This window comes from Saccopteryx bilineata, chromosome 12 (genome assembly GCF_036850765.1).
Source record: "Saccopteryx bilineata isolate mSacBil1 chromosome 12, mSacBil1_pri_phased_curated, whole genome shotgun sequence".
In the NCBI taxonomy this organism is placed as follows: Eukaryota; Metazoa; Chordata; class Mammalia; order Chiroptera; family Emballonuridae; genus Saccopteryx; species Saccopteryx bilineata.
The window spans coordinates 40,777,268-40,803,917 of record NC_089501.1 but is presented as its reverse complement, the minus strand read 5'-3'; the positions used below and the strand labels follow the sequence as shown (position 1 = coordinate 40,803,917).

At 40.7% G+C, this 26,650-nt stretch overlaps 1 protein-coding gene across 3 annotated transcripts in view; it reads right to left on the bottom strand.

Moving 5' to 3' along the window:
* GRM1 (glutamate metabotropic receptor 1) overlaps window positions 1-26,650 on the bottom strand; it is a 364,370-nt gene that overhangs the window by 38,298 nt on the left and 299,422 nt on the right. For all 3 annotated transcript variants that reach the window (XM_066248071.1, XM_066248073.1, XM_066248072.1), the window contains exons 4-6: window positions 24,921-25,167; window positions 20,111-20,279; window positions 5,766-5,892 (exon numbers count right to left, since the gene is read on the bottom strand). In XM_066248071.1, coding sequence (XP_066104168.1) covers window positions 5,766-5,892; window positions 20,111-20,279; window positions 24,921-25,167 — 543 coding nt within the window. The remainder of the gene's footprint in view (window positions 1-5,765; window positions 5,893-20,110; window positions 20,280-24,920; window positions 25,168-26,650) is intronic.

Below are 26,650 nucleotides of genomic sequence, written 5' to 3'. Positions count from 1 at the left end.
TTACTTGTAAGATCCAAATGCATCGGCGGAAGTAAAATTTAATATCAGACTTCTTTTCAATTAGGTAAAGACAAATTTAATATGAATAAAAAAATAAAGGCCACAATTATTCTACCCAAAATGTCTTGGGCATTTAATAACATTTATAATAATACTTCATGATTATACAAGGCTTTCTTGAAATGCTTTCTTTAATGTTATTACATTAATATGAATTACCTACAAGATAAAATTATATTTATTATTCAATGTTTAACTCAAATGTACCTTACCCTGTGCAGGTTTTTCTCTTCCCTGGGAGAAATACAGTAATTGCTTTTCTATTCTGTGTTCCTATGACATTTTGCACATATTCTTTTTGTGGGGTTTATTATCATAATTGACTGTTTACATGTCTAGTTTCATATAAAGCTCATCCTCCCGAATATAAACCTGGCTTCTTTCACCCATATGTCCCCAGTTACTTGCAAAAAACTGCCTGAGGTAAAGCATATGGTAGTGTACAAAATAAAATTAAATAAATGAACAGATAGTATGAGAGATCACAGCAACTACCAAAATAAAGAAAAAGAGTTAAAATTAGTTAATTTCTATAATTTACTACCTCTATTTTTAGTGATTAAATTTAATGTAGTCTAGTTTTCTGAGGAATGATCTTACACTATTTGACTTTTTAAAAGAAATTAGAAGCATCAGATTATATATAATTGGCCCATGAATTGTTAAACTACTGTCAAGTTATATATTCTGGCAGAAGAGATCCCTGTTTATGCATCATAAAAAATAAGGTGCAAAATTTAAATGCTGAATTAAAATGTGCATCTTTCACAAGAAGAAAATACAAGAAACTTATTAACAGCCTCAGAAATAACTTTCTCTAAAAAATATGCCGATTTTTCTTTATAGCCAAAAAGCACATGCTGATCAAAATAAAAATCCACTTATAAACATGTTTTTATTCATTAATATTAGAATCTTTGAAACATATATGGAAAGTAGCTATCTCATACAAGTGTTTTAAATACATTTTAACAAATTCTATCTTCAATTTAAAAAAATCACCATTTCTCAGACAAGAATAATGTCTCATATTAACTAAAATACGGTCCAAAAAAAAAAAATCTACCCATGAAAATAAAATACCTACTTAAAGGCAATATATTTACTCTGCTGAATATTTCCACTGATTTTTGGTATTCTGTGCTTGTAGATTTTCTTTTTCAACAACCACTGCTACCATGGCAACAACCAACAACACTGTCATGCTCTGCACCCTTGGTCCGAGTCTCACATGGCACAAAATAAGTGGCAAACGAGATCTCATTTTCCATTCATGTCTAAGACCAAAAGGATGCAGAAACAACAGATGGCCTTTCACACTATGCATAAATTAGTGTGAGAGATGTATATTCCAAAGAATCCTAAACATAAGATTTGCAAATTAATCTGGATATAGGAGACACTTGCCTGCTGATAGATAAAGGCAATCTGAGCTGTTGCTTGGCTCAACTCATTTGAATGTTAAAATGACTTTTATAAATATAATGGATAGTTTAAATTCTTTAAAAGGATAATTGCATTCATATCCATCTATTTATAATGAAAGAGGATTTTTTTTTAAACTTCACTAAGTCAAAATGCCATAATCAATGGTAGTGATCATTTGACAGTGGACAGATGATATTCCCACAATGGAAGATCTCTCCAGAATAAAATATATAACTTTGAATTCTATTATTGTAACATTCAGATTTTTAAAAGATTTTTGAATTTTAAAATTTTAACATAGAAGTTTTTGTTTGTTTGTTTGTTTGTTTGTTTGTATTTTTCTGAAGCTGGAAACGGGGAGAGACAGTCAGACAGACTCCCGCATGCGCCTGACCGGGATCCACCCGGCACGCCCACCAAGGGCGACGCTCTGCCCACCAGGGGGCGATGCTCTGCCCCTCCAGGGTGTCGCTCTGCCATGACCAGAGCCACTCTAGCGCCTGGGGCAGAGGCCAAGGAGCCATTCCCAGCGCCCGGACCATTTTTGCTCCAATGGAGCCTTGGCTGCGGGAGGGGAAGAGAGAGACAGAGAGGAAGGGGGGAGGTGGAGAAGCAAATGGGCGCTTCTCCTATGTGCCCTGGCCAGGAATCGAACCCGGGTCCCCTGCACGCCAGGCCGACGCTCTACCGCTGAGCCAACCGGCCAGGGAGAAGTTTTTTTTTCTTTCCATTTTTATTTTTTATTTTTTATTTTATTTATTCATTTTAGAGAGGAGAGAGAGAGGGAGAGAGAGAGACAGAGATGGGGGGAGGAGCTGGAAGCATCAACTCCCATATGTGCCTTGACCAGGCAAGCCCAGGGTTTCGAACTGGCAACCTCAGCATTTCCAGGTCAACGCTTTATCCACTGCGCCACCATAGGTCAGGCGAAGTTTTTTTTTTTAATGTATGAGTTAAGCCTCAATTAATGTGAAAATGGAGAAGTAGGAAAAGTTTGGGGAAACTGTACAAAATGTAGACAAGGGAAAAAAAACTGTTGTACCACAAAGCTAGGATTTCTGACTTCCAAGGTCCACCTGAGAAAGAGGCTAGTTCTGTTTTTGAGCCTCTTCTTGTCAGCTGTGGTCTTATTCAAGTAACAGAGTGGACTATTAATTCAACCCAGTTCTCAAGCACAGTGGTGATCTAAGGAGACCTGCTTACTCAAGACAAAAAGGCCCAGCAGGAAGCATACACTATGAAGGACAATAAAAATGTGAAAGGAGGCACAGAATGAGAGGAAGAGGTGGCGTGTGTCCAAAGAAAGGTTGGAAAAGCTTTTCCAAGCCAGTCCATTTCCCACAACCAGACACAAAGGGCACAGTGAGAGAGCATTAGAACCAGGGATTCTCATCGTGGTTCCTCCATTAACCAACTGCATTGACCTAGATGCAGTTGGATGAGTCCCTTCTTCTTTGTAATTCTCCCAATAGAACAAATATTTATTAGGAAGCTATTTCATTCAAGACACCAGGCTATGAGCTAGAGAGTAGTGTTGCTGGAAGAATGGGACAGGAATTAAGTGCTTCGGAATCTGCTGGATCCCATCTCAGAACTAGTGAATGCGCATCTCAAGCAGAGAGGTAATTCCAAGGTAATTGTTAGGCTCATTAAAGTTGAAAACCAGTTTTCAGCCAGAGAATTTAAAAGATGAAATACAGTTTGTACTTTCAAAAATACTCTGATTTAATTTCCTTTTCTTTAAAAAGGCCTTTATACTAGGTGATACCTAATGGATTTCTGGTACTCATTTTAGTTTAATTTTTTTCTAATAGGATTAACATTTAACAAGGCACTCTCACTTAATAAGCATCATTTTAATTATGTGACCTGGTTCTACTAACTCAGCCATTTTTAATGTGCTTTAAATAAGCCATATAGTTTCTTAGTTTTGTATTCTTATTTGAAAACAAGTAAAAAAGTGAACAACAATCAGGAATGTTACCCTCTCCAATGATTGTCGTCTATACCCAGGGAGGCGTAAGATCAAGAGTCAGTGAACTGGGTTCTGCCTCTAGTTAGTGCCATGACCTTGGGCACACGAGTATACCTCTTTAGGTCTCAGTTTTCTGTCTCTCAAATGAAGGGTTAGATTACTCAGAGGACAAACTTAGTTGACAAAGTATTTGTAAAATACCTCTCCTGTGTGAGCTCATACCAGTGTCTGTGGAAAACAAAATTCACATACCTGAACATTGCTCTTAAGAAACATATAAACTCATAGCGTCCACCCATAGGAACCCCACTGGTTTTTTTGTTTTTGTTTTTGTTTTTTGTATTTTTCTGAAGCTAGAAACGGGGAGAGACAGTCAGACAGACTCCCGCATGCGCCCGACGGGGATCTACCCAGCACGCCCACCAGGGGCGATGCTCTGCCCCTCCGGGGCGTCGCTCTGTTGCGACCAGAGCCACTCTAGCGCATGGGGCAGAGGCCAAGGAGCCATCCCCAGCACCCGGGCCATCTTTGCTCCAATGGAGCCTCGCTGCGGGAGGGGAAGAGAGAGACAGAGAGGAAGGAGAAGGGGAGGGGTGGAGAAGCAGATGGGCGCTTCTCCTGTGTGCCCTGGCCGGGAATCGAACCCGGGACTTCTGCACGCCAGGCCGACGCTCTACCACTGAGCCAACCGGCCAGGGCCAGAACCCCACTGTTTTTTACCAGTGAATTATCTCTTACATTTATTTATTCCTCTACGTTCCCACTGTAGACGCCCTAGTTTGCATCCTTTGAAATTACCCCCTTGGACCACTGCGATAGCTTCCTGACTTCTCTGATTTCAATCTAGTCTCACTACTCTCCACCATCCTACTACCAGAAGCATCCTTCTGAAACAGAAACACCCTGTTATAAATCACTTTAAATTCTTCAATAGTTCAATAGTTCTCCTGTGTTCAAGTCAAAATCCAAATATAAATACTTAGGAAAAGACCACGTGAGGGCTCTTGACCACCCACTGCCAGTGTGGCCATTAGGCCTCATAACTGACCACTTCCCTGCCAGGCCCTCCTGTCTACCAGCCAACCTCACACACTTGTTGCATGGTTTTCCCCAAATTTTATATATGCTCTTATGTTTTTCGTGTGTGTTCTCCTTTACATCTGGGCTTCCTTTCGTTTCCTTGTCTCCCTAGCAAACTTTACAACACTATAAATGTCTCCATTAAAAAAAAATGAAAAAAAATGTCTTCATTATACTGTTAATATCTGTTATATGTTATGTTTTTACAAGTTTCTTCTTTAATAGACTTTAACCCTTTGAGTAGTGAGTTCTTTTTTATGCTCGCTGAACCGTGGGAGTGAGTTGTTTTTTTTTTTTTTCAAAAAATAAAATTAGTTCCAGTTTTATTTATTTTTTATTTTTTTTATTTTTTTATTTTTTTTTTTACAGAGAGAGAGTCAGAGAGAGGGATAGACAGGGACAGACAGACAGGAACGGAGAAATGAGAAGCATCAATCATTAGTTTTTCGTTGCACATTGCAACACCTTAATTGTTCATTGATTGCTTTCTCATATGTGCCTTGACCGCGGGCCTTCAGTAGATCGAGAAACCTCTTGCTTGAGCCAGCGAGCTTGGGCTCAAGCTGGGAGCTTTTTGCTCAAACCAGATGAGCCCTCGCTCAAGCTGGCGACCTCGGGGTCTCAAACCTGGGTTTTCTGCATCCCAGTCTGGTGCTCTATCCCCTGTGCCACCACCCAGTCAGACTAGTTCCAGTTTTATTAACTTAAAATCATGTTTGTTTGATACCAATGTATAGAAACAAAAAGAACATACATTTTCCTTTTTTTAATGCTGCCTTACACATTTTTAAAATAAAAATTTTTGTTATCTGGATGGTCAGGAGGCACGAGGACATACATGAACATTCTTACTACTCAAAGGATTAAGCTAGTACTGTGTTCTAGCTATGTTTTGCTTATTTCTGTACCTTTGGGTCCTGCAGTAGTGCCTCATACATGGTGTTCAAGGAAAATGTGCAAACATAAATTCAAGTGATTAGAAATATCTTCAGATAAAATTTTTAAAAAGAAATAAAATGACTGGTATACCAGAATACCCTTTCCAAACATTTTTACTTAGATTTAAATAACCTTTCTTTTTACTATAGATCACAGAAAATTTACACGGGTTGTGTGTACTCTTTGACGTACACACAAGAGCTGATTGCTCACATTTCCAACAAGGCGCACATAGGAAAAGCCAATAGTCAGAGACAGAGTTTCTGCATGCGGCAGCTCCTACCTGTGAGATCCGGATTGGGCCACCACCCCAAGTCACAGGCTTTGCAGGTGAACTCGTCTTGCACGTATTCATTCTCCTTGCAGGCCGTGCAAATCCAGCAGCAGCTCACCTCTCCTTTCCGGATGACCTGCAACATAGAGATAGTTCATATGCCTAACGGTGGCTCTCCGGAAGTCTTCTATTTCTGATGGTTTGTTTTCACACTGTGATGAAAAAAGAACTTTTCTAAAAATTCTATATGCTGAAGACAATTAAGTACATGATTTAAAATGATCTCATCACCTTAGAGTTCAGATGTGAATTTTAATTTATTTAGAGGTTTTTCCATAGTAATTTCTCTAATAAAGAAGATTCACTACATTATCTCTTATAGATTTAAAAATGAAATGGTTGAATTTTATCCCTGTTTATATTAATATGCATTCATTATCCTCAGAAAGTAAAAATACAGGATTATTTTCTGAAAAAAACAGGTAGTGCTTATACATGAGTTCCTATGTAATAAAACCTCATTCATTTATAAAAGCTGAGGAACTTTAGAATTTTTGTTATATTAATGAAAGTCTGAGCAACTTTATATACAGAAAAGCAGAATGATGGATAAGAAATTATAGCTTGGTGAGAGGCTTTGTTATTTGCTCTAGTGAATTCAAAAGATCACCTAAATTATTGGAAGAAAAAAATTACTAGTCCAAAATTACTGAAGAATTGCTTGTCATCTGAGCAGTTTAAACTTTCTCCTGTTTTCAGATTGTTTGGTGAGCGCTTCTGCATTAACACAATACTAAAATAAACATCAAAACCCACTGCCTGGAAAGTGAGTGTCTTGTAAACAGCACATAATTAGGTCTTGCTTTCATCTCCAGGCTGACAATTTCTGCCTCTCTCTTGATGTGTGCAGTACATTTACATTTGTTATCATCATTGGGGTGGTTGGATCTGAATCAATCATCTCCTTTTTTCTATCTGTCCCATCTGTCCTTTGTTCCCCTTCACTTCCCTTCTGCCTTCTTTTAAATTGAGAATTACTTAGCATTTCATTTTAACCATAAAATTGGCATACTTGCTAAACTTCTGTGTTTGTTTTTTTTTTTTTTTTGGTTGTTGTAGGATTGAAAATGTGCACCATTAATTTATCACATTCATGTATACACATTCAAATCATATTCTATAACTTTGTGTACACTGTAAGACCTCTACAGCAATATTCTTCCATTCCCCCCTCCTATTGGGTCATTGCTTTAGTACATCACACATACGCATATGTTATAACTCCCTACAAGAATTATTTTTGCTTTAAACAATTATCATTCAAATATACTTTTGAAATAAGAAAAAAATGCTTGTATTTTATATTTTCTGGTGCTTTTAATTTCTGGTGCTTTTAATTCCTTTGTACACACCCAGAATTCTATCTGCTATAATTTTCTTCATCGCTAAGAACATTCTTCAACCTTTATTGTATACCAATGTAAGAATTATGACTTCTATCACCCTTTATTCATTTGAAAAGTCTTTATTTTGGCTTAATTTTTGAAAACCGTATTTTGGTAGAAAAGTTTAAGTTGACAGTTTTATTTTTTTTTCTTTTAGCATTTTATTCCATTCCATTGTCTTTGGAGATAGAATTCTAGCTTGAAAGATTTTTTTTCCCTTTTAACACTTTAAAAATGTTATCCCTTACTTTGCCTTATATATGGTTTTTGATGAGGTTTTTGATGAGATGATGTATATGGTTTTGATGAATGGCTTTGTTTTTCTGTGTGTAACAGTTTTTCACTGTGGCTGATAGTAAGATTTTTCTTTTTATCACTGGTTTTTAGCAATTTAATTATGTTTTCTTTGCATTCTGCTTCTTTGAGATTTGTTGAGGTTCATGAATTTAAGTTTATATTTTTATTACATTGGAATATTTTTCAAGTAATTATTTCTTTAAAAAAAATTTTCTGGCCTGTCTCCTTTCTTTCTGGGTCTCTATACACTTATTAATATACCTCTTTGTTGTCTTCTTCAAATCACTTAATCTGTTTGTTTTTTGTTTTCCCTCTGTGTGCCTCAATTTGCCTATTTTCTATTGCTGTGTTTCTCAATTTACTGATTTTTGTTTCTATAATGTCTAATATCTGTTAATACCATTCATTAAGTATTATTTCTTATATATTTTACCTTTCCTTATCTAAGTTCCATTTTGTATTTTTATATTTCTATTTGCCTTCTTGTAATATTCATGTTTTGTTTTAAATCCTTTTTTATGTACTTAAAGTGTGTATTTTAATATCTTTGACTGCTAATCCATCATCAATGTAATTTCTAGGACTATTTCTACTGCGTGATTTTCCTTCTGGTAACGTGCCACTTTTGCTCACTTTGTCACATGTCTGGCCAGATGCTGCACATTGTGTAGATAAGGAGTAGAGTGCTGCAGCTTTACCTTGAAGCATTCCCTTTGTTCTGGCAGGCAGCTAAGCCACTTGTGGTTCAGTTTGAATCTTGTTTTTAATCTTTAAGGGAAGGCAAGTCTAAAGTAGTCTCTACTTTATGAATAGTTTAATCTTATTATTAAGGTGTGGACCTCTGAGGTCTCTACTTAATTTTTTGTTCATTTAGCAGGGTATCACCACTCCAGTTTGTGAAGACTGAGACAATTCCTGGTTCCATGTGAACTCTAGGAATCCATCTCCCTAGTAATTGTTCTTCTGGACTTCTAAAAATATATTGAATTTGTTTGTTGATTTTAGAGAGAGAGAGAGAGAGAAAGGCAGAGAGAGAGAGAAATATTGATTTGTTGTTCCACTTATTTATGCATTCATTGGTTGATTCTTGTATGTGCTCTGATCAGGGATCAAATCTGCAACCTTGGTGTTTAGGGATGATGCTTTAACCAACTGAGCAACCCGGTCATGGCCTTTACTTGGACTTTCTGAATTCTATCTACTTATACTGCTCATAAACATTAGAGGATATTTCAAAATGAATATGAAGCAATAAAATATCCCCTGATGTTTGTGAGCAGTATCTATGCACAAATTGGCATTCAGACAAATACTCAAGGGAATTCTCATGCAAACTTCTAAGACTCCTTTTCTGCATAGACCCTTCCTGTCCCTTACTCTGTACTACAAATTCTAGCTGCCTTGTTCTTCCCAAACTCTGAGTCTGTCTTCTAAAATTCATTAGATGGCCAAGCTCTGTTTATGTTCTCTCTCGCTGAACAACAGCCAAGAAATTGCCTCCAGGAGGAAAGCCTGAGTGATTTTAGGGTTCACCTTGTTTGTTTCTCTTCACTTCCTTGGAATCAAGGTCATGTGCTGACCACAATTATTTCCTATGTTGTGTCGAGTTCTCTACCTGTTTATAATAGAAGGCAAAGTCTGGAGTCTGTGACTCCATCATAGCTAGAAGTAGAAATCTCTGCCTAATACATTAAACATTATCAAATGTTTTCATAGGTAAAGTCAAAGATTAAACTGTAAATATTGTCATACCTTAAAATCATACAAACTCTAAATTTTGTAAAAATAAAATGATCTTTTCTCAGATCAGGTTGAAATTTATACCATTATTTTAGAATTTCATAAAAAATTTTAAATAACAGCATATTTTCAGAAAATATCAAGGTTATCCTTTTCCTTTTTTACTTTTAGATAACCTTAGAAAGTCAAATCAGATTAAGTCTTTTTTAAAAATTTATACCTATACTCAAATAAGTATGGGAAATTTATAAATAATAAGTTTTTCTAAGTGATATGAGAAAAATTTAATTAACACATTAATATTGCTTTTTTATCTTAATTAGTAAAAAAAGTAAAGTAGAAACCATCACAAAATACTGCTTATCTTGTCAATCAGTGCTATCTTTCCCTCTTACTATAAATGTAAAATTAATATTACTATTTAGACATTAGATAAATGCAAAAGATAATAATGCTAACCAAATTTACTTATGCAGGATGACTAGTAAAGATGGATTCTGTGAGTATATGGCATATGGAAAATATTTAAAACTCAGCTTTGAATGAATGAATGAGCCTGGCCTGTTGTGGCACAGTGGATAAAGCATTGACTTGGAATTGAACACTGAGGTCACTGGTTCAAATTTTGGGCTTGCCTGGTCAAGTAGATGCTTCACGCTTCTCCCCCCTTTCTCATTCTCCCTGTCTCCCTGCCTCTCTCTCTTTCTCTCTCTCCTCTCTCTTCAAAAGTCAATAAACAAAATTCAAAAAAAAAATTAAATTAAAAAAAAGAATGAGTGAATAAGTGATTAGTTTATAACTTTAACAAATAATTTAAAAGCTGGAACTTCTTAAATGGAGTTGTTTTTTTATTACTCCTTTATTCAACTACCAAGTATGTGTAATTTTGCTAAATAATGACTATAATATGGAATTTGTATTTCCTTTTGGCCAAATTCTATGCTGAGATTTTATAACTTTATGCCTATATTCTGATCCCTGTCTATTAATCATATACCAAGTACACACAGAACATACAGTGGACAGCCATTGAATGAGTGTTGAATTAAATCTTTCTCAAAAAAAATAGTTAAGCCACTTAAGGAATGTAGTGCCTTCTTATTCCAACTCTTTTGAAATAAACACATTTTGGTTAGGCATCTACTTAGTCCTAGTCCCTGCCCTTGTTTCTGCACCTAACATTGTCTGTTATTGATTTCCTACATAAGTCTGCCCAATAAAGAAGGACATCTCCATGCCACCCACTGCATATGTCCTCATAACTCTGTTTGCTTTGTTTCACAGGGATGTTTCAAGTAGAGTAGATATATTATCAATTTTTTTTTCATTTCACTTGCTTTTCACAAGGATTATTCTGGCTGTGTGGAGAATATACTTTAAGGAGGAAAAGAGAGAGAAAGGGAGAAGAAAGAGAGTGTTTCTGTGTGTGTGTTTTAATCCCTGGCTCTAACATAGAACCATATAGTAAACAAATAAATATATTTTTTAACAAATAAATATTTTTAATACAAAATAAATTCTACTTTCAATTTCTAATGTCATCTTTCTTCCATCAGTTCCTCTATGTCACCACTTTTAAGAGCAGATACAACTTCGAAAACTTCAGTAAGTATTTCGGAAGCAGTAAACCCTTTGAAACACTACCTTACTTAGAATTCTTTAATAATTAAAAAATAATTGGTATTTTGATATCACAAATTAGTGTTTGTCTTCTAATTATTTTATATTTATGTGATAGATATGTTTTTCTTAGATAATTTTTAATTATTGTTATTGTGTCTAATTTATGTTTTAATCTCTCTAAAATCATGAATAATTTTTTTACTTTTATTCACTGATAAGTTTGGCATATAGTATATACTCAATAACTGAATAAACTATTTTTTATTTTTGTCATAGAAAAACACTTCTTTTTTTTTTTAAAGATTTAATTTACTGACTTTAGAGAGAGGAGAGAGAGAGAGAAAAAAAAGCATGAGAAGAATAAGAAGCATCAAGTCATAGTTGCTTCCCATATGTCCCTTGACCAGGTAAGCCTGAGGGTTCGAACCAGCAACCTCAGCATTCCAGGTCGATGCTCTACCCACTGCACCACCACAGGTCTGGGTCATGATAAAAGTTTGATATTTCACAGAATCTACCTTTGAAAAATCAAGGCTGACTAAGGCGCAGGACCTGTGGATTCCTTTCACATGTGGTGTTCATGGTGCTGCATTTATTGTTAGCGAAGCTAGGAGACCTGCTGCTCTACACAATGCTGGGATTCAATTACATACACACCGTAGGAGTCTTAAAGTATTTATGCCATAGGAAATCAAGTATTCGCTTTAGGACTTAGTTTCTGAAGTGATTTGTAATGGATTTTTTTTTAAATAAGGTCTTATTTAGAAAAAGGAGGAAAGGAAACAGAATATAATGAAGGAAAAGTAACTATAAATCAAAGGAAACAGAAAAATTTTTCTTCAGAAGAGAAATACCCGAGAGACAAAAGAGTATAAAAAAATAGGTCTACCCTAGTTAGGGCTGTAGGAGAATCAGCTGCAAGAGGGAAGGTAGCCCTGCCTTCCTGAGTCCCCCAACACCTCGTGTGGCACCTGGGATAGCAATCGACTCTAACTGCTCCAGCTACACCATGAATTCCCCAGAAGAAGGGGCCACGGTCAAGTTTCCTTTGCATTCACAGTGTGGGCATGGCTTTTGGCACATGTGAATTACTCAATAATGTACATGAAAGAAAAGGGGGAAATAGCATATGACATAAAGGAAAGAAATGAATATAAAGAATTTAAAAAATTTTAAAAATAAGAGGAAACTGAAGAGAGCCTTGTAAAAACTAAATCAAGATATCAATGTAAGGAAAATATAATAAAAATGGTTGAGGAATACAAAGTAATCACAAGGGTAGACATACACTGAACTGGCTATGTACTGGGCACTGTGCCCAGAATGACACAGAATTGTACTCCGTGGGGTGAAGTTAATTAGGTTCGTTTTTCGGTGAGAAACCGGCTTCAGAGGAGATCAATCAGTACCTTGTGCAAATCTCAGTCATGTTATCTCCAAGAGTTAGGCTCTTCCTTGTGTAATAGCGGCTGCCGGGGGTCGTGACATGTTATACTAAGAACCAGAATTATATCTCAGAGTGTGCAGAGATGTAGTCGGTTAATCAACTTTTGTTAAGTACCCTGTATGCCAGACATGGTGCTATGCATGGGAACAAATAAATGGAAAGATCTGATCACTGAGATTGAAAAGCTCAAAATCTAACAAAATGTGTTACGTACACTGTTAGAAGGAAGAATTAAATGCTTACGCAGAGAACATTTATTCATTCATTCATTCATCTGCAATGTGTGTTCAGATTGCCTGCAGTGTGCCAGGAACTACGCAGACTAGGAAGAATCAGTATACAAAGCAGATAATATCTTCATCCTTGAGGAGCTATCATTCTAGAGAAGGACTTTGAGAAAAACAGGAAGGGTTCCAGTTGGGGACCCATGTGAGGCTAGTGTAGCACCTAGGGACCACATTTAAAGAGGCATGTACCCTCCAGTTTGAGCAAGTGCTCACCCTGCACTTGCAGGACCTTGAGATGAGTACCTCTTTAAAGTCTGTGCCCGAGGGACCTTACCTGCCTCACCTTGGCCCCAACCTTGACAGGGAGGCATCTGGAAGAAAAGGTTACAACTTTCCATATGGTGCTCAGATAAGGCCTCATCAGGACAATGACATCTGAACAAAGACTAGAGAGAAAAAGAGAGTACACCCTGAATACATCTGGTGGAAGAGTGTTCTAGGCGATAGGAACAGCTTAAGCAAAGACCACAGAGTTGGAGAACCTTGCGTATTCACATTATTGGCTTCTTCTTCTAGTTTATTGTATGAAAGTCACACTTCAAAATGTTTACTGAGAAAAGTAAATGGGCTCTCCTTCTGCCACTGACACCTGCAATACTCAGCATTTCTGCAGTGCTCCTGCTCTGATGGCTATTATGTGATTCAACAGCAGTTCCTACTGGGACCTGTCCCCGAAAGTGGTAGACAGACTGGGCACGAGGCTAGGTAATCGTCAAAAAGTTCAGTAACCAAGGGACCAAAGCATAAGAAGTGAAGGGGTTGGTAGTGCTGAGAGGCTATGGATAAGCTAATGATCACTCCATAGAACTTCTCATGATGACCAGTGTTTGCAAAGGTTCCTCCTCACCCAGAGAAACTATAGTAATGCCATGTTTACACATTCACAGCAAAATACAAAAAAATACTTTGCCTTTTACTTTTTTCAAAATTTTAGTCAATATGTTTTTAGTAGCTGGGGCAGATCACATCAGCATTATGTAATCACAGACTTCTCAGAAAAGAATTTAAAATATATATATATATATATTTCTGTGGACAATTATATTAAGAACCTGCCACCCTGCTGTGGAGTTTAGAAGATATTGCATAATGGATAAACAATGTTATTGTTTCACTAGTTGCCAAAATGGTTATATGAACTATAAGCAATTGAAATAAGTGGTTTGCTTTGATTCACAAAAGAGAAAGTTGGGATGTTTGGCATAGTTATGGTTGACAATGCTATTGCTAAGTCTCTTAACTGGTCTTTTTAATATATATATATATGTCTCCAACCAACCCAGTGACCTTTTGCTCAAACTGTGGTCTTGAATTTAAGCTAGCTACCTTTGGGCTCAAGCCAGCAACCATGGGGTTATGTCTATGATCCCACGCTCAAGCCAGCCTTGAGGTTTCAAACCTGGGTCTGCAGCATCCCAGATCAACACTCTATCCATTGTGCCACCACCTGGTCAGGCTGTACCTCACCTTTTAAATGGCTTAGGGAAAAAATAGCTAACCCAGTTTTGAAGTTTATAGTTTGTAAGGTATGTGTAGCTGGGCTTTTCTACACATGTATAAAGTGTATTTCATTATATGACAATATGATTTCTGCAGTGAGGACCCATTTATTTATTTATTTATTTATTTAGTATTTTTCTGAAGCTGGAAACAGGGAGAGACAGACAGACTCCCGCATGCGCCCCACCAGGATCCACCTGGCACGCCCACCAGGGGCGACGCTCTGCCCACCAGAGGGCGATGCTCTGCCCCTCCCGGGCGTCGCCCTGCCGCGACCAGAGCCACTCTAGCGCCTGGGGCAGAGGCCAAGGAGCCATCCCCAGTGCCCGGGCCATCTTTGCTCCAATGGAGCCTGGGCTGCGGGAGGGGAAGAGAGAGACAGAGAGGAAGGAGAGGGGGGGTGGAGAAGCAAATGGGTGCTTCTCCTATGTGCCCTGGCCGGGAATTGAACCCGGGTCCCCCACACGCCAGGCTGACGCTCTACCGCTGAGCCAACCGACGGACCCACTTATGATATATTCCATGTTCACCGGATGTCTCCAAAATTCTGATAGATTAGTCAGGTGAGAAGAAAGTGATTTTCTTCTCAGGAGAAAGTAGTGGTTTTCTCCTCTCCCACATCCAGACTCCCAGCCCCCAAACCCTGGAGTAAAGAATCCAAAGAGGAACTAAAGGGGAAAAACCAGACCAGGACAAAGGGCAAAACCGAAACAGAGGGCAGGACAGCAACCGGCAGAATCCCTTCCTCAGCGCTGCCTGCCTCTTGCCCTGTGCCTATCAGACTCTCCCTACCACCTTCACAAATATTGCCTCCTCGAGTCTAGATTCTGCTCCCTCAGCATTTTAAGTGTGGGCCTCTGCTTATCATTTTTTTTTGATTTATTAAGAAACTAAGGTTTAGTCATTGAAATTTGCATTTATAGGAAACATGCTAGTCACATAATGAGAGCTCATGGGCCGACATGTGTCTGTGGGAAGATGAAGTCGTGGGCTGGCTCCAAGCCCAGCTCTGGCCCTTTTTACTGAGAAAGCTTGGAGCAAGCGACCCAACCGCCCTGGACCTCAGGCTTCGCATCCATAAAATGGGAGCGATAATACCTGCTTTCAAAGCATCATTTCAAGGGATTATTGGAATGATGGTGCCTGCACAGGATTATCGTACTTGCCCAAAAACACGCTGGATAAATGCTGTCCCCTCACCTTCTCCTCCTTCTCCTTCCCGCCCCTCCTCACCTCTGCCGTGCCCTTCTCCATGCCAAGGAACACAGCAGCAGGTCGGCACAGAGAACAGCACACGTGCTGGGCACCTGCTGTCGGCTCGCTGACGACTGTCCATATTTTATGTGCTGCCTCAGATCCTCCAAGGTTCATGGCCTTGGAGTCTTAAGGAGGTCTGGCCACTTCTGTGACCCTCCATCAGCCTCCGTCATGGCTGTCTCGTCTTCTGTCGTCTCCAGCTGTCTCCCCCATGAAGCGGGCATGAACTCCAGAACTGCCTTCATTGCATTCAGCAGGCTGGGGTCCAGGCGGGACTACAGAGGACCCACCAAGGTTTCCCCTCCCCTCTCTGCTTCCATATTTGACACAGGACCGTGTCACAGACATGGACTCTGGCTTCCCAGGAGCTGCATAAGGGGGTCAGGGGACGCTGTTTCCGGTGAGCAAACTTTGACCACAGTAAGCGGAAACTAGAATGACACCGGTTCATAGGTGCTTCTCCCCTTTCCACTGTGACGGGAGTCTGAGCCTTTCCAGAGATCTCGGAGAGGGGGACACTAGGCCTGCTCCGTGAACGCATCGCGTTGCTGTTGGCCACGGGGTCTTCCCAGCCTTCCGGGTCCCTCTCTCCCCTTCTCCTCGCCCTGGTGCTCCTCTGGGTTCTACCTCCCAATACTGCGTCAGCCCTTCAGCCTTGTGTGGTTTTCAGTGTTCGAGGGAACCTGAGCTAAGTACCTGCGAGTGACGTTGACCGGGCTCTCTTACCCACTGACCTCTGGAGAGGCTGGCAAAGCGGAAGGGCCTAACGGGACCCCGAAGAGGAGAAAGGAGAAGCCAAGATGCCCTTTCCCTGTCTTCTTCGGAAGGCCTTTCCCGTAGTAGCTGACGTTTTGCCGTGTTCTCTGGCCCAGATGTAGGAATGATTCTTGTTGCTGCTCATCTCTGAATCTCCTCAGTATCTCCTCTTCCTTTTTTAAAATTTTTTTTTATTTTTATTGTTAATTTTAATGGGGTGACATTGATCAATCAGGGTACATATGCTCAGAGAAAACATCTCCAGGTTATTTTATTTATTTATTTATTTTCTTAAGCTGGAAACGGGGAAAGACAGTCAGACAGACTCCCGCATGCGCCCGACCGGGATCCACCCAGCACGCCCACCAGGGGGCGACGCTCTGCCCACCAGGGGGCGATGCTCTGCCCACCAGGGGGCGATGCTCTGTCGCGACCAGAGCCACTCTAGCCACTCTAGCGCCTGGGGCAGAGGCCAAGGAGCCATCCCCAGCGCCCGGGCCATCTTTGCTCCAATGGAGCCTTGGCTGCGGGAGGGGAAGAGAGAGACAAAGAGGAAGGAGGGGGTGGCGGAGAAGCAAATGGGCACCTCTCCCATGTGCCCTGGCCGGGAATCGAAGCCGGGTCCCCCCCACGCCAGGCCGACGCTCTACCGCTGAGCCAACCGGCCAGGGCCCTCCAGGTTATTTTGACATTTGATTATGTTGCATACTCATCACCCAAAGTCAAATTGTCTTCCGTCATCTTCTATCTGGTTTTCTTTGTGCCCCTCCCCCCCATCAGTTCTTTTATTTAAATTCCCTCTATCAAACTACCTGGCACAGGCTCTGTTTCTCCCTGACTGTACCCTGACTAATAGAACATGCAACAATACAAACTTTGACTTTATTTACCTGAGTTTGTGGTATGGCTAAAGTCAACTTCTGCTTCTATATTTTATTTATATCTCTAAAACTCAAAAGCAACAGGAAACTGGAATTGTAACTACTTCAAAGACAACTACCATAAGAAAGCTTATGGGCTCTCTATAGTAAAAGAAGTCAAAGGATTATTTTACCATTTTAAATGGCATTTGATATTTAAAATAAATACTCCTTTCCTAAAGGTTATGTTTCCAATTAATACAAATCCAAGTACTACAGTCACCTGACAAGCTGCTTCTCTTCCATCTTTGCAATGGCTACCAAGCGACCGGACTCTGAGCGTCCTGGGCCTAGCAGGTGGCAAATTGGTGATGTAGGAATATCAGTGCTATTATTTGGACAGTGAGATTCAGATTTTGTTTGTTTCTGTACCTTCCGTGGTGCTTATGGGAAACAAACATCCCTCCCCCATCAATCACCTCCACTCTAGGTGCTACTTTTCTCCTGCAGGGTACACAGTATTTCTAAAACTGCCCCCCCCCCAAATTGTGTTTATAGCGAATGCTCTGTAACAGCTCAGCAGTGGCTTCTGGACTCTCCTTGGACTACATTGCATGGGCGACGTGCTAACGGGATGTGAGATCCTTCCGCATCTAGGCCCAGATGTGCGCAGCTCGCCTCTCCTCTGAACTTGAGGGGGAGAGCTCTTTCCTCGGGAACGTGCACAGGGTGTGTGAGGCTCCCAGCGTGGCCTGCCAGCAACTCGAGGGACGGAAAGGAATTGTGAAGGGGAGCGGGACCGCCTCGAGTCTTCCGGACAATTAGTTTTCTCTTGTTGGTTCTATTTCTTCCCCTTACACTCTGAAAAACGCAACTTTGTAGTTCGACAAACTGTTTCACAGCAGTTGTCTGCGTGACAGACTAACACTACCATCCACACTGGAAAAGGGGCCTGAGCCGGACGTGTGGCATCCTTTGGGTCACAGAAGTCCGTCAGCTCAGGGCTTCTGTATTGTCTTTATCGTATGGTGTCAGGTCTCCGACGTCCTTTTTTCCACACCATCCAGAAAAGATGATTAACACAGGGTCCAGGACTCTGGTATCTCGTGGCAACAGCTAAGGGGAAGTTTGGGGACTCTGGGTTTCAGAAGATCTACTTCTACACACCACCTGACAGTCGCATGTGAAAGAATTCCATCAGGACAAGAATGAGAAGTGGATTCTTGGGGAGCATCATTATTGACCTGGAGCTCACACACGCTGGTCTGGCTGCAGCCGCGCTTACACAGCTGGAATACTCGGGCACTGAGTGGAAGCTAGCAGCGTCGTCCAGCCGGAGAATACTGCACACTGTTCAAGCCGTATAAAATCCCTCGCCCAAATCTCTTCAGGATCCAACAATTTAAGGATTAACTGTGGGCGTGGCAGGCAACTTCCCGCACCTGTTAGAATTAGAATGGAGCTGATTCTGATTGGTGAGTTGTTGTGACAATTACTAAATATTTTTAACATCACATCTTCAGAGAAGGCACAAGGTACTGAAAGAAAGGGCGAATTATCTCAGAAGTCTGTTTCCTCTTTGCACCGGCTGGTATCCCCGAGAGGTTGAATCCTTCAGGACAGCTTTTCTCAACTGCCGAAAGATGTTTCAGGTAGCAAATTCTCCGCCTCCTTTAATCAGGACAAATTAGGCTTTTCCAGTTTCCATACCAACACTTCCGCACATAACTAGACCCTTGCACTAGGCACTTAAGTGTACTTCGCCCTGCGTGGGTGGTTCCATAGATCCCAGAACGGCACAGCAGCATGGCCACGGCCACATGATGTGGGGGCCAGAGCCACACACAGTATCCACTCCAGCCCCAGCTGTGCGGGGGTGACATTTACATGACAGCCTATCTGCTCCCGGAGCTGAGCCACAGTAAATTAGAGACAGAACGAACAGCCTATTAGGTCAATGAATGCTCCCTCTTGCCAGCTCACAATCACTCCCCTGTGCTCCATTTCCCGGGGCCTCATCCAGTTTGGTTTTAAACAGCTTGTGGTACAGGGAGCATTGCTCCTATGTCCTTCCTCGTCCCCGAGAATTCTCTCTAGCACGTCTAGCTATATTTGCTCATATTTGATGTTTGTTTACTCTAGTTTTATGTATACAGTCATATCATACTTACTCACTTGCTCCAAACTGGGGGCAGGGGGGGGGGGAGATAAAGCATCTAAGAACAATTAGAAAGTGAGGACTCCCTCTTGGGAAAATGAGAGAACGTGGTAGAGAAGTGACCGCAGGGCTGCTGTGTTACCACATTCAACTTCTTTTATTTTAGTTCCATGCACACTGAGCATGGCTCAGTGCTGTCTTCATTAACAACAGCAGGAACTAGGACGGAGCAGTACCACTAGTTTGGGTGTCCGCATACAATTCTGTTTCAATTTTTAAATCTATTTTTCATCCTCCTGTATTTAAAATCCTGGCTCATCCGTGTGATTCAATTAAAGGTTATTCTAAATATTCAAATACTTTTCCTATTCTGTTTCCTAATCTTTCTTTGTCTTTTCAGTTTTAGCTAACCATAAGCACAGAAACAGTAAGCCTGGTCCATCCTGTCTGGATAGTGTTGACTAAGAAAGATGTCTGTGGGCCCTGGCTGGTTGGCTGAGCGGTAGAGCGTCGGCCTGGCATGCGGGGGACCCAGGTTCGATTCCCGGCCAGGGCACACAGGAGAAGCGCCCATTTTCTTCTCCACCCCCACCCCTTCCTTTCTCTCTGTCTCTTTCTTCCCCTCCCGCAGGCAAGGCTCCATTGGAGCAAGGATGGTCCGGGAGCTGGGGATGGCTCCTTGGCCTCTGCCCCAGGCGCTAGAGTGGCTCTGGTCGCGACAGAGCATCGCCCCCTGGTGGGCAGAGCTTCGTGCCGGGTGGATCCCGGTCCCAGTCGGGCGCATGTGGGAGTCTGTCTGACTGTCTCTCCCCGTTTCCAGCTTCAGAAAAATACCAAAAAAAAAAAAAAAAAAAAAAAAAGAGAGAGAGAGAAAGATGTCTGTGGTTTTTTGTTGTTTTTTGTTTGTTTGTTTGTTTTAATTTACATCCAGGTAGAGGGCTTCCTCACGCGTGCCGTCCAAGAATGCAACTGTGGCTGGCTTACCTTAATCTGTCCCTTTAAGCAAGGCTCACTGCACACAGACCGTACCATCCCGCTCCTGTTCATCTGGATTTTGTAGTCATCGATGTTCAACACCCCCTCATGCCAGGTTCCCACGTGTACGTAGTCGTAGCGATTAGCTTCTGTGTACTGCAGATTCATGATATCATACCTGCAAAGAAAACAATGTGCATGTCTTGGAAAATATGGACATACTGTAGCAAAGAAAGAAATCTGGCCAATCTATAATAATAGAGAGAAGGAAGATACAAGTTAGAATCACCCCACATCCTAACACCAGCTACTGTCTATTTTAGTTTATTCCAAAATGTGTATTTCATTCTCAGTTTCTGTGTATCACCTATATGTGCTAAAGGATATAGTACTCACATGCTTTCTCTATGCTTATTTTCCAAAAATAATAGTTCTCTGTGTAAATGTGTGCTGAGTTGACCATCTCCTCCCAAACATTATTCACTAAGTTATTTTTTAAACAAGTAACAAAACTTGAGAACATTACTTACTTAACTTGATCGCTTTTATTTCAATTTTCATTTTTACATTCAGTTGCCATTTTCATTACACTGGATTGAAAGAGTCCAGTCTGAAGCCTATTTTAGATGCTAACAGAGCAAGCAGTCTGAGAAATGCATCTTTAATTAGTAAGGATGTTGGGGATTTAACATCTTGAGCACTGACATTTAAACTGGTCTCTTTCCCCGTTAGGACAAACATTTCTGAATCCAAATAATCGGTGCCAGTTATTTTAGTAATTTCAAATGCTGAAATGTTACACAACAGCAAAACCCACATTTAAAAATGTCTACTGCCACCAGATCTCATCATTGTCCACTGTGGGCAGTGGAGAGCATTCCCCAGGGTGATGGAAACAAGACAGGACTTGGCGATGAAATGTGTAAACTGGAATCTCTTTTCCAGCATTTTCACAGCAGGTTAAATTATACTGCTCACAAAAATTAGCTGATATTTCAAAATGTATATGAAGCAATAAAATATCCCCTAGTTTTTGTGAGCAGAATTAGAGGATATTTCAAAATGAATATGAAGCTATAGAATATCTCTTAATATTTGTAATTAGGAATATCACCAAACAAAACTCCTTAAGGATCATGGGCTTCTTGTGGGGATTTATTAACATAAGGTATGTAATAAAAAAAAACAATCGGGGGCAAAGACATCTATGTAAGGTGATATCAATATATCATGTATAAGTGCATTTCCGTAAATGCCTTAAAGCACGCTGGTGATTTCCATTGCCATAAGAAAACCAGAGAACGACTTTGTATGGCATAGCCATTCATCTCCCAATCACTAAAAATCCCCTGGCAATCTTCAATCTTCTCTGCATGTTGCAATTTACTCCAAGTAAATGATAACTCAGGTGTCACTTCCCAGAGATGGAGGCCTGACGAGACACTCCCTTACAGCGTCTGCGAAGCAGGATTCCTCCCTGCCGTTCCTTTGCGGGGTTTTCACCCTCCAGCACTAGAGCGGAGATGGCATTGTCTCTTTGCCCCTGACCCAGAGAAATAGATGGCGATTAACTGACACACATTTCTCTTCTGAGCTCCCTTTCCCCTCCCCCCAATTCTCATCCCTAATCCACCCTGGAATTCTTTCTCTACTGAATTCAGACTCAGAATCCTCCGAGCTCAGCACTCTGGGAAGTTACTACCAATTAGCATTATTTGGTGCCTGAAACCCCTTGGCTGTATCTGGCCTAGGACTTCACTTCAATAACTAATATCCTTTATTGGCTTTTCTTCCTGCTCTGAATGTGCAAACATATTATACTTTCTCACCCATAGGGTAGCTGATGGCTTCTTCGCATCCAGATTCTGGTAATTTCTATAAATAGTTAGCCCCCTAAAGGGAAAGGGAAGATGGAGAGAGGGAAGTTTTTATCCCCCTACATTTCCAGGTGAATAAAATTTACCTCGAGTTTTATCTCTTGGCTGCTCTGACTTTTAGCTACCAGCAGACACTTATTCTCCTGGTTGCTGAGACACGCCAGAAACTTCTTCAGAATAGCTAAGTGATACCCATGTGGGTATTAACTGTGGGCGGAGGGTTCACACTCATTCTACTGATCAGTGATACTAATCCACACCTCCAGTATTTTACATTTCAAACTCATGGTCTTAGCACCTGCCATGAATAGCTTTTTTATTCATTTCCTTTAATCTTTACGCTTTATTCCATATAACTTAATTAAATCTCCCTGGGAACTTTCAATGCAGGCTTAAGTGCAATGTTAGCTTTAGAGTATCTTCTTTCTATAAATTAGTTACCTGAGAATTTTCTTTCAACTCCCTCATTTGCTCTTCAAAGAGGAAAAATCAGTTCACACTTCATTAACAGCTAGAAACTGAAACACTCACAGTATTTTTATACAAAAATACATTTTTTAAAAGTCTCAAAGCCAGAGGGAAAAAATTCTGAAAAAATACCAAGGGAAAAATACTGACTTATTAAAGAGAAGCCTTCCCCTTGGCCGTGTGTGTTTATGAACACTGCTCTTGTCTCCTGACCTCAGAGTCCCTTTTTGGTATGTTGTCATTATTTGAAATATCCGCATGCTGCAAATGACAACCTTACAGCATCATCTCAATGCATCCAGTTTGTGTTACATGATGATTACAGTAATTATAAGAGGCTTCAGAAGCTGGGATGATGTTATGACAGGAGATGGAAGTGGAGGGAGGTGGTTGAAACAGAAATTGATCACAGATTAAGAAGATCAATTTTAAGCATGGGGACATAATGCTTGAAAAGAAACCCAGAGCAAAGCTCATGATTTAAAATTTGTAATTAAAGATAGAGAAGAAATAAGCTAAAATCATGTGCCCATATTTCAGATAACTTTCAAATAGAGAGAGGAGGAGGAAACTCGTATCTATGGAGTGTCTAAAATGCATCTGGTCCTGTGCCGCGCACATTGTGCATGTTATAGAATCGTGAAGGGAGGTTTCCATTTCTAATCTGATCCTTCTGCTTGTTTCTGGTAGCACCCAGTGTTATAACCTCAGGTTTAGAGGAGAGAGAGGGGTTCTGAATCTCAGATCAGCAGGTTCCTTCTGGGATCACTTCCCACACCCAGGTCCCCGATCCTTCCAACCATCTCACTCACATTTTTATCTCAACCTTCTACCCTCTAAAAGAAGCTTGAAAGGAATCTAATAAATTCATTGTGTAATTGCTGTCAATTACTTATATAATTTATCCTTCCTAGAGCTGTTGGATTCTAATGGAAAATCCACTTAGGCTTAAAGCTTGTACATGAATGGGAGAGACGTGTGGAGAATGATTTAACATCTCTTACAGTAGTCTCACCAGTCTCTTACAGCAGTGGTCCCCAACCCCCGGGCCGCAGACCAGTACCAGTCTGTGGGCCATTTGGTACCGGTCCGCAGAGAAAGAATAAATAACTTACATTATTTTTGTTTTATTTATATTTAAGTCTGAATGATGTTTTATTTTTTAAAAATGACCAGATTCCTTCTGTTACATCCGTCTAAGACTCACTCTTGACGCTTGTCTCGGTCACGTGATACATTTATCCATCCCACCTTAAAGGCCGGTCCGTGAAAATATTTTCTGACATTAAACCGGTCCGTGGCCCAAAAAAGGTTGGGGACCACTGTCTTACAGTACCTCTGAAAGGGCATTGGAGCACTGCCGGCAACCTTGCCTAATTTGGGGATTAGCTAAATTTAAGGCAGGGTGATACGGCAAAATGATGACAAGCCTCCAATTCAGACTGCTCTGCCTCCACCGGCCACTCCTGCCCGACTTTAGGGAAGTTTCTTAGTTATTCTGACACTTGGTTTTATTAGCTATAAAAAGGATAATGATATGCTCAGAGCAGTGAGCATTAAATGACTTGATGTTCCATTTTAGCAGAGCATATGCTTTCCTAAAATCTCTCTTTCCGCAAAACCATCTACTGAAAGATATCAGGGCTTAAGAGGGGGAAAAATAGAAAAGATTGTGTGCATACTGTGGAGCAGCCAAGCTGAGGGCCTTTCTCTTGCCTGTTGCAAGTTTTAATTCCTATTTCACTGTACCGATTACTCCTTGTCTAGGAAAACCCATAAGAACAAGCTTTACTACTCTTTATTCTGACATCATTCTCTGTGTCCCAATGAAATAGGAGCTAACTGCTGTTAGGAAAGCAAGTGTTACAGAGCAGACAGAATATAAAATGACTTAAGGAATAATACATATATTCGATTAATTTTCCTTTGTTTCTTGATTAATTCTTTGGGAGTCGTAGAGACCCAAGACCAGAAAGATAATTTTTACCTTTCTTGTTCCAAGAGGAACATAAGTTAGCCTGAGAGAAAGGGATCCATGTGTAGGACTTCATTCTCTTCACAGATGAAGCTCTTTAAGCAGGTGGAATCTTAAACTATGTTAGAACCAGTGTGGCCTTGGGATCTAGCACTGAGAGAGCTGCTCTGGCCTGGAGCTGGCAGTGCCAGGCAAGGCTCGGTTGGTTAGGTCATCTCTTTAGTTTCTTGGGCTTGAAAGGAGGTCCCAGGTATTGGGGAAAGCTCTGGAGTGGTAGCTGATAGGAGCATATTACTGACAAGATGCTGGACTGTGCGTGTTTACAGCAAGTTTTGCAATGTTTTCAAATGTAATTTCCATCTCATATCAGCCCTGTCTCTTTAGCTTTCTAGTTGTCTCTATGCCTGTGACATCCATGGCGCTCAAGGGAGGCAGAGCTGCCACCGGCCCGGCTCAGGGAGGCTCTCAGGTTATTCAGATCCACTGCGGAAAGACTTACCTTCCAGGCGCATCCCCTTTGTCATCAAACCACACCTCCTCTCCAGACACACCGATGAACGTGGACTTGATGAGGAAGTCCAGGAGCTTGCTGCCGTCGATGGGCTTCATGGCATCGCAGAGGCCCACGTGGCCGGGGCAGAGGGCGTGATGCATGTTCTGCAGCCCGTGTGCCATGGCGTAGATGGCATTGATGACAAAGCCCATCTTACTGTCCTGGACATAGTTCTCTTCCAAGCTTTCATTGCCTGTAACATAGAAACAGATCGCTGCCAAGGCTGCAGGGATGGCGTCTAGGCCTGAATGGGTAATTCTCCTGTGCTTTTCAGGGCTCTCGGAGGAAGGGAGAGCCAAGCCCGCCTGTTCGAGCTTTCTGACTAGCTCTAGTGTATTCTGTGGGCACAACAGAGGGTCTGCAAACCCTCTATTCGATTTTATGTTCTGAATTCAGTAATGGTTTTATAATATATAAAGTAGACTGCATAGAAGTGAATTCAAAAAATAATACTTTTTAAAAAAACCACTTTCAAATATTGCAAAGAAATCCTTAAGGAGCAATGAGAATAACTTTCATTACCTCTTGGTTCACAGAAACTTATATTAAAATTCTCCCTATGTTGCAGTACTGGGAAAATATTTTTTGATATCCTCTGTAAAAATCCACAATCCATGGTAAATCAACTTGGGTATTATCAAAATTCTGGTATTTTCTTGGATAATCTATGTCACAAAGACCTAGAATAGGAAGAACTAAGTAGTATGAATCTCTTCTTATATAAGTACAAAAATATTTGAATCAGATTTGCTAATTATTAGAAACTCAGGTAATATACTTCTTGATAAAAGATTCATACTACACACGAGCCTTTAGCTGTTACTAGTGAATTTCAAAACCCTGCAATCATTTCTACCTATGAGACAGGTGATCAAGATTTCCCCAATTGCCAAGCAATTTCACAAGAACAGGATTGCACTGTACACGAGCTCCACAGCAGAAATCTCAACTTCAACACTTCCATATGGATGAGAAACTCAGGGGCCCATTGAGTTTGCTGAAATAAAAGTAACAGGTTTGGAAAACAAAATAGAGTTGAAACATCCACCTGGAATAATTCAGAGGTTTTGTACTTAGCGCCAGAAATTTGCTTCTCTCTGCAGTGTTTTCCCTCCCCCACTTGACTGGGAATTGGGGTTTGGTGTGTCTGTGGTGTGTGATCCAGGCGCTAGAAGCTGGCAAAGTCTGTGGGTTCACTCGCATAGGGGGTTAAGGACGACATGTGGCTCCTGACACCTTGGCCAGCTGACCTCTTTGTCCCAACCTTAAACAGGTCACTTGACACTGAAGGTTCCTGGATTGAAGATTAAGGTAAAGTGTTAAGGAAGTTAGAGAGCTTGGGGTGTTTAGAAGAAATGGTAAAGAGTTTTGACTTCATTGTTGAGCTTGAGGTGAAATAAGACTTTTCTAAATAATTCTATTGAAAAGCTAATCTATTTAGACATAGGAGAAAATGTGAAAAAAATACCTGTGTATTTAGCCAAGGATAAGATATAACATAATCAAGCCAGACTAAAGGGGGGGGGGGCAATTTCTATTTTCACTCACCTTCCACCATTGCTTAAAAGGAAATTGTTGAAAGTGTGATTTGCTAAGGCATTATTTTCGCAATTGGAAAAAGAACATTTTCCAAGAGGAAACAAACAAGGACTAAGAGAGACAGAAAGGGGATTTTA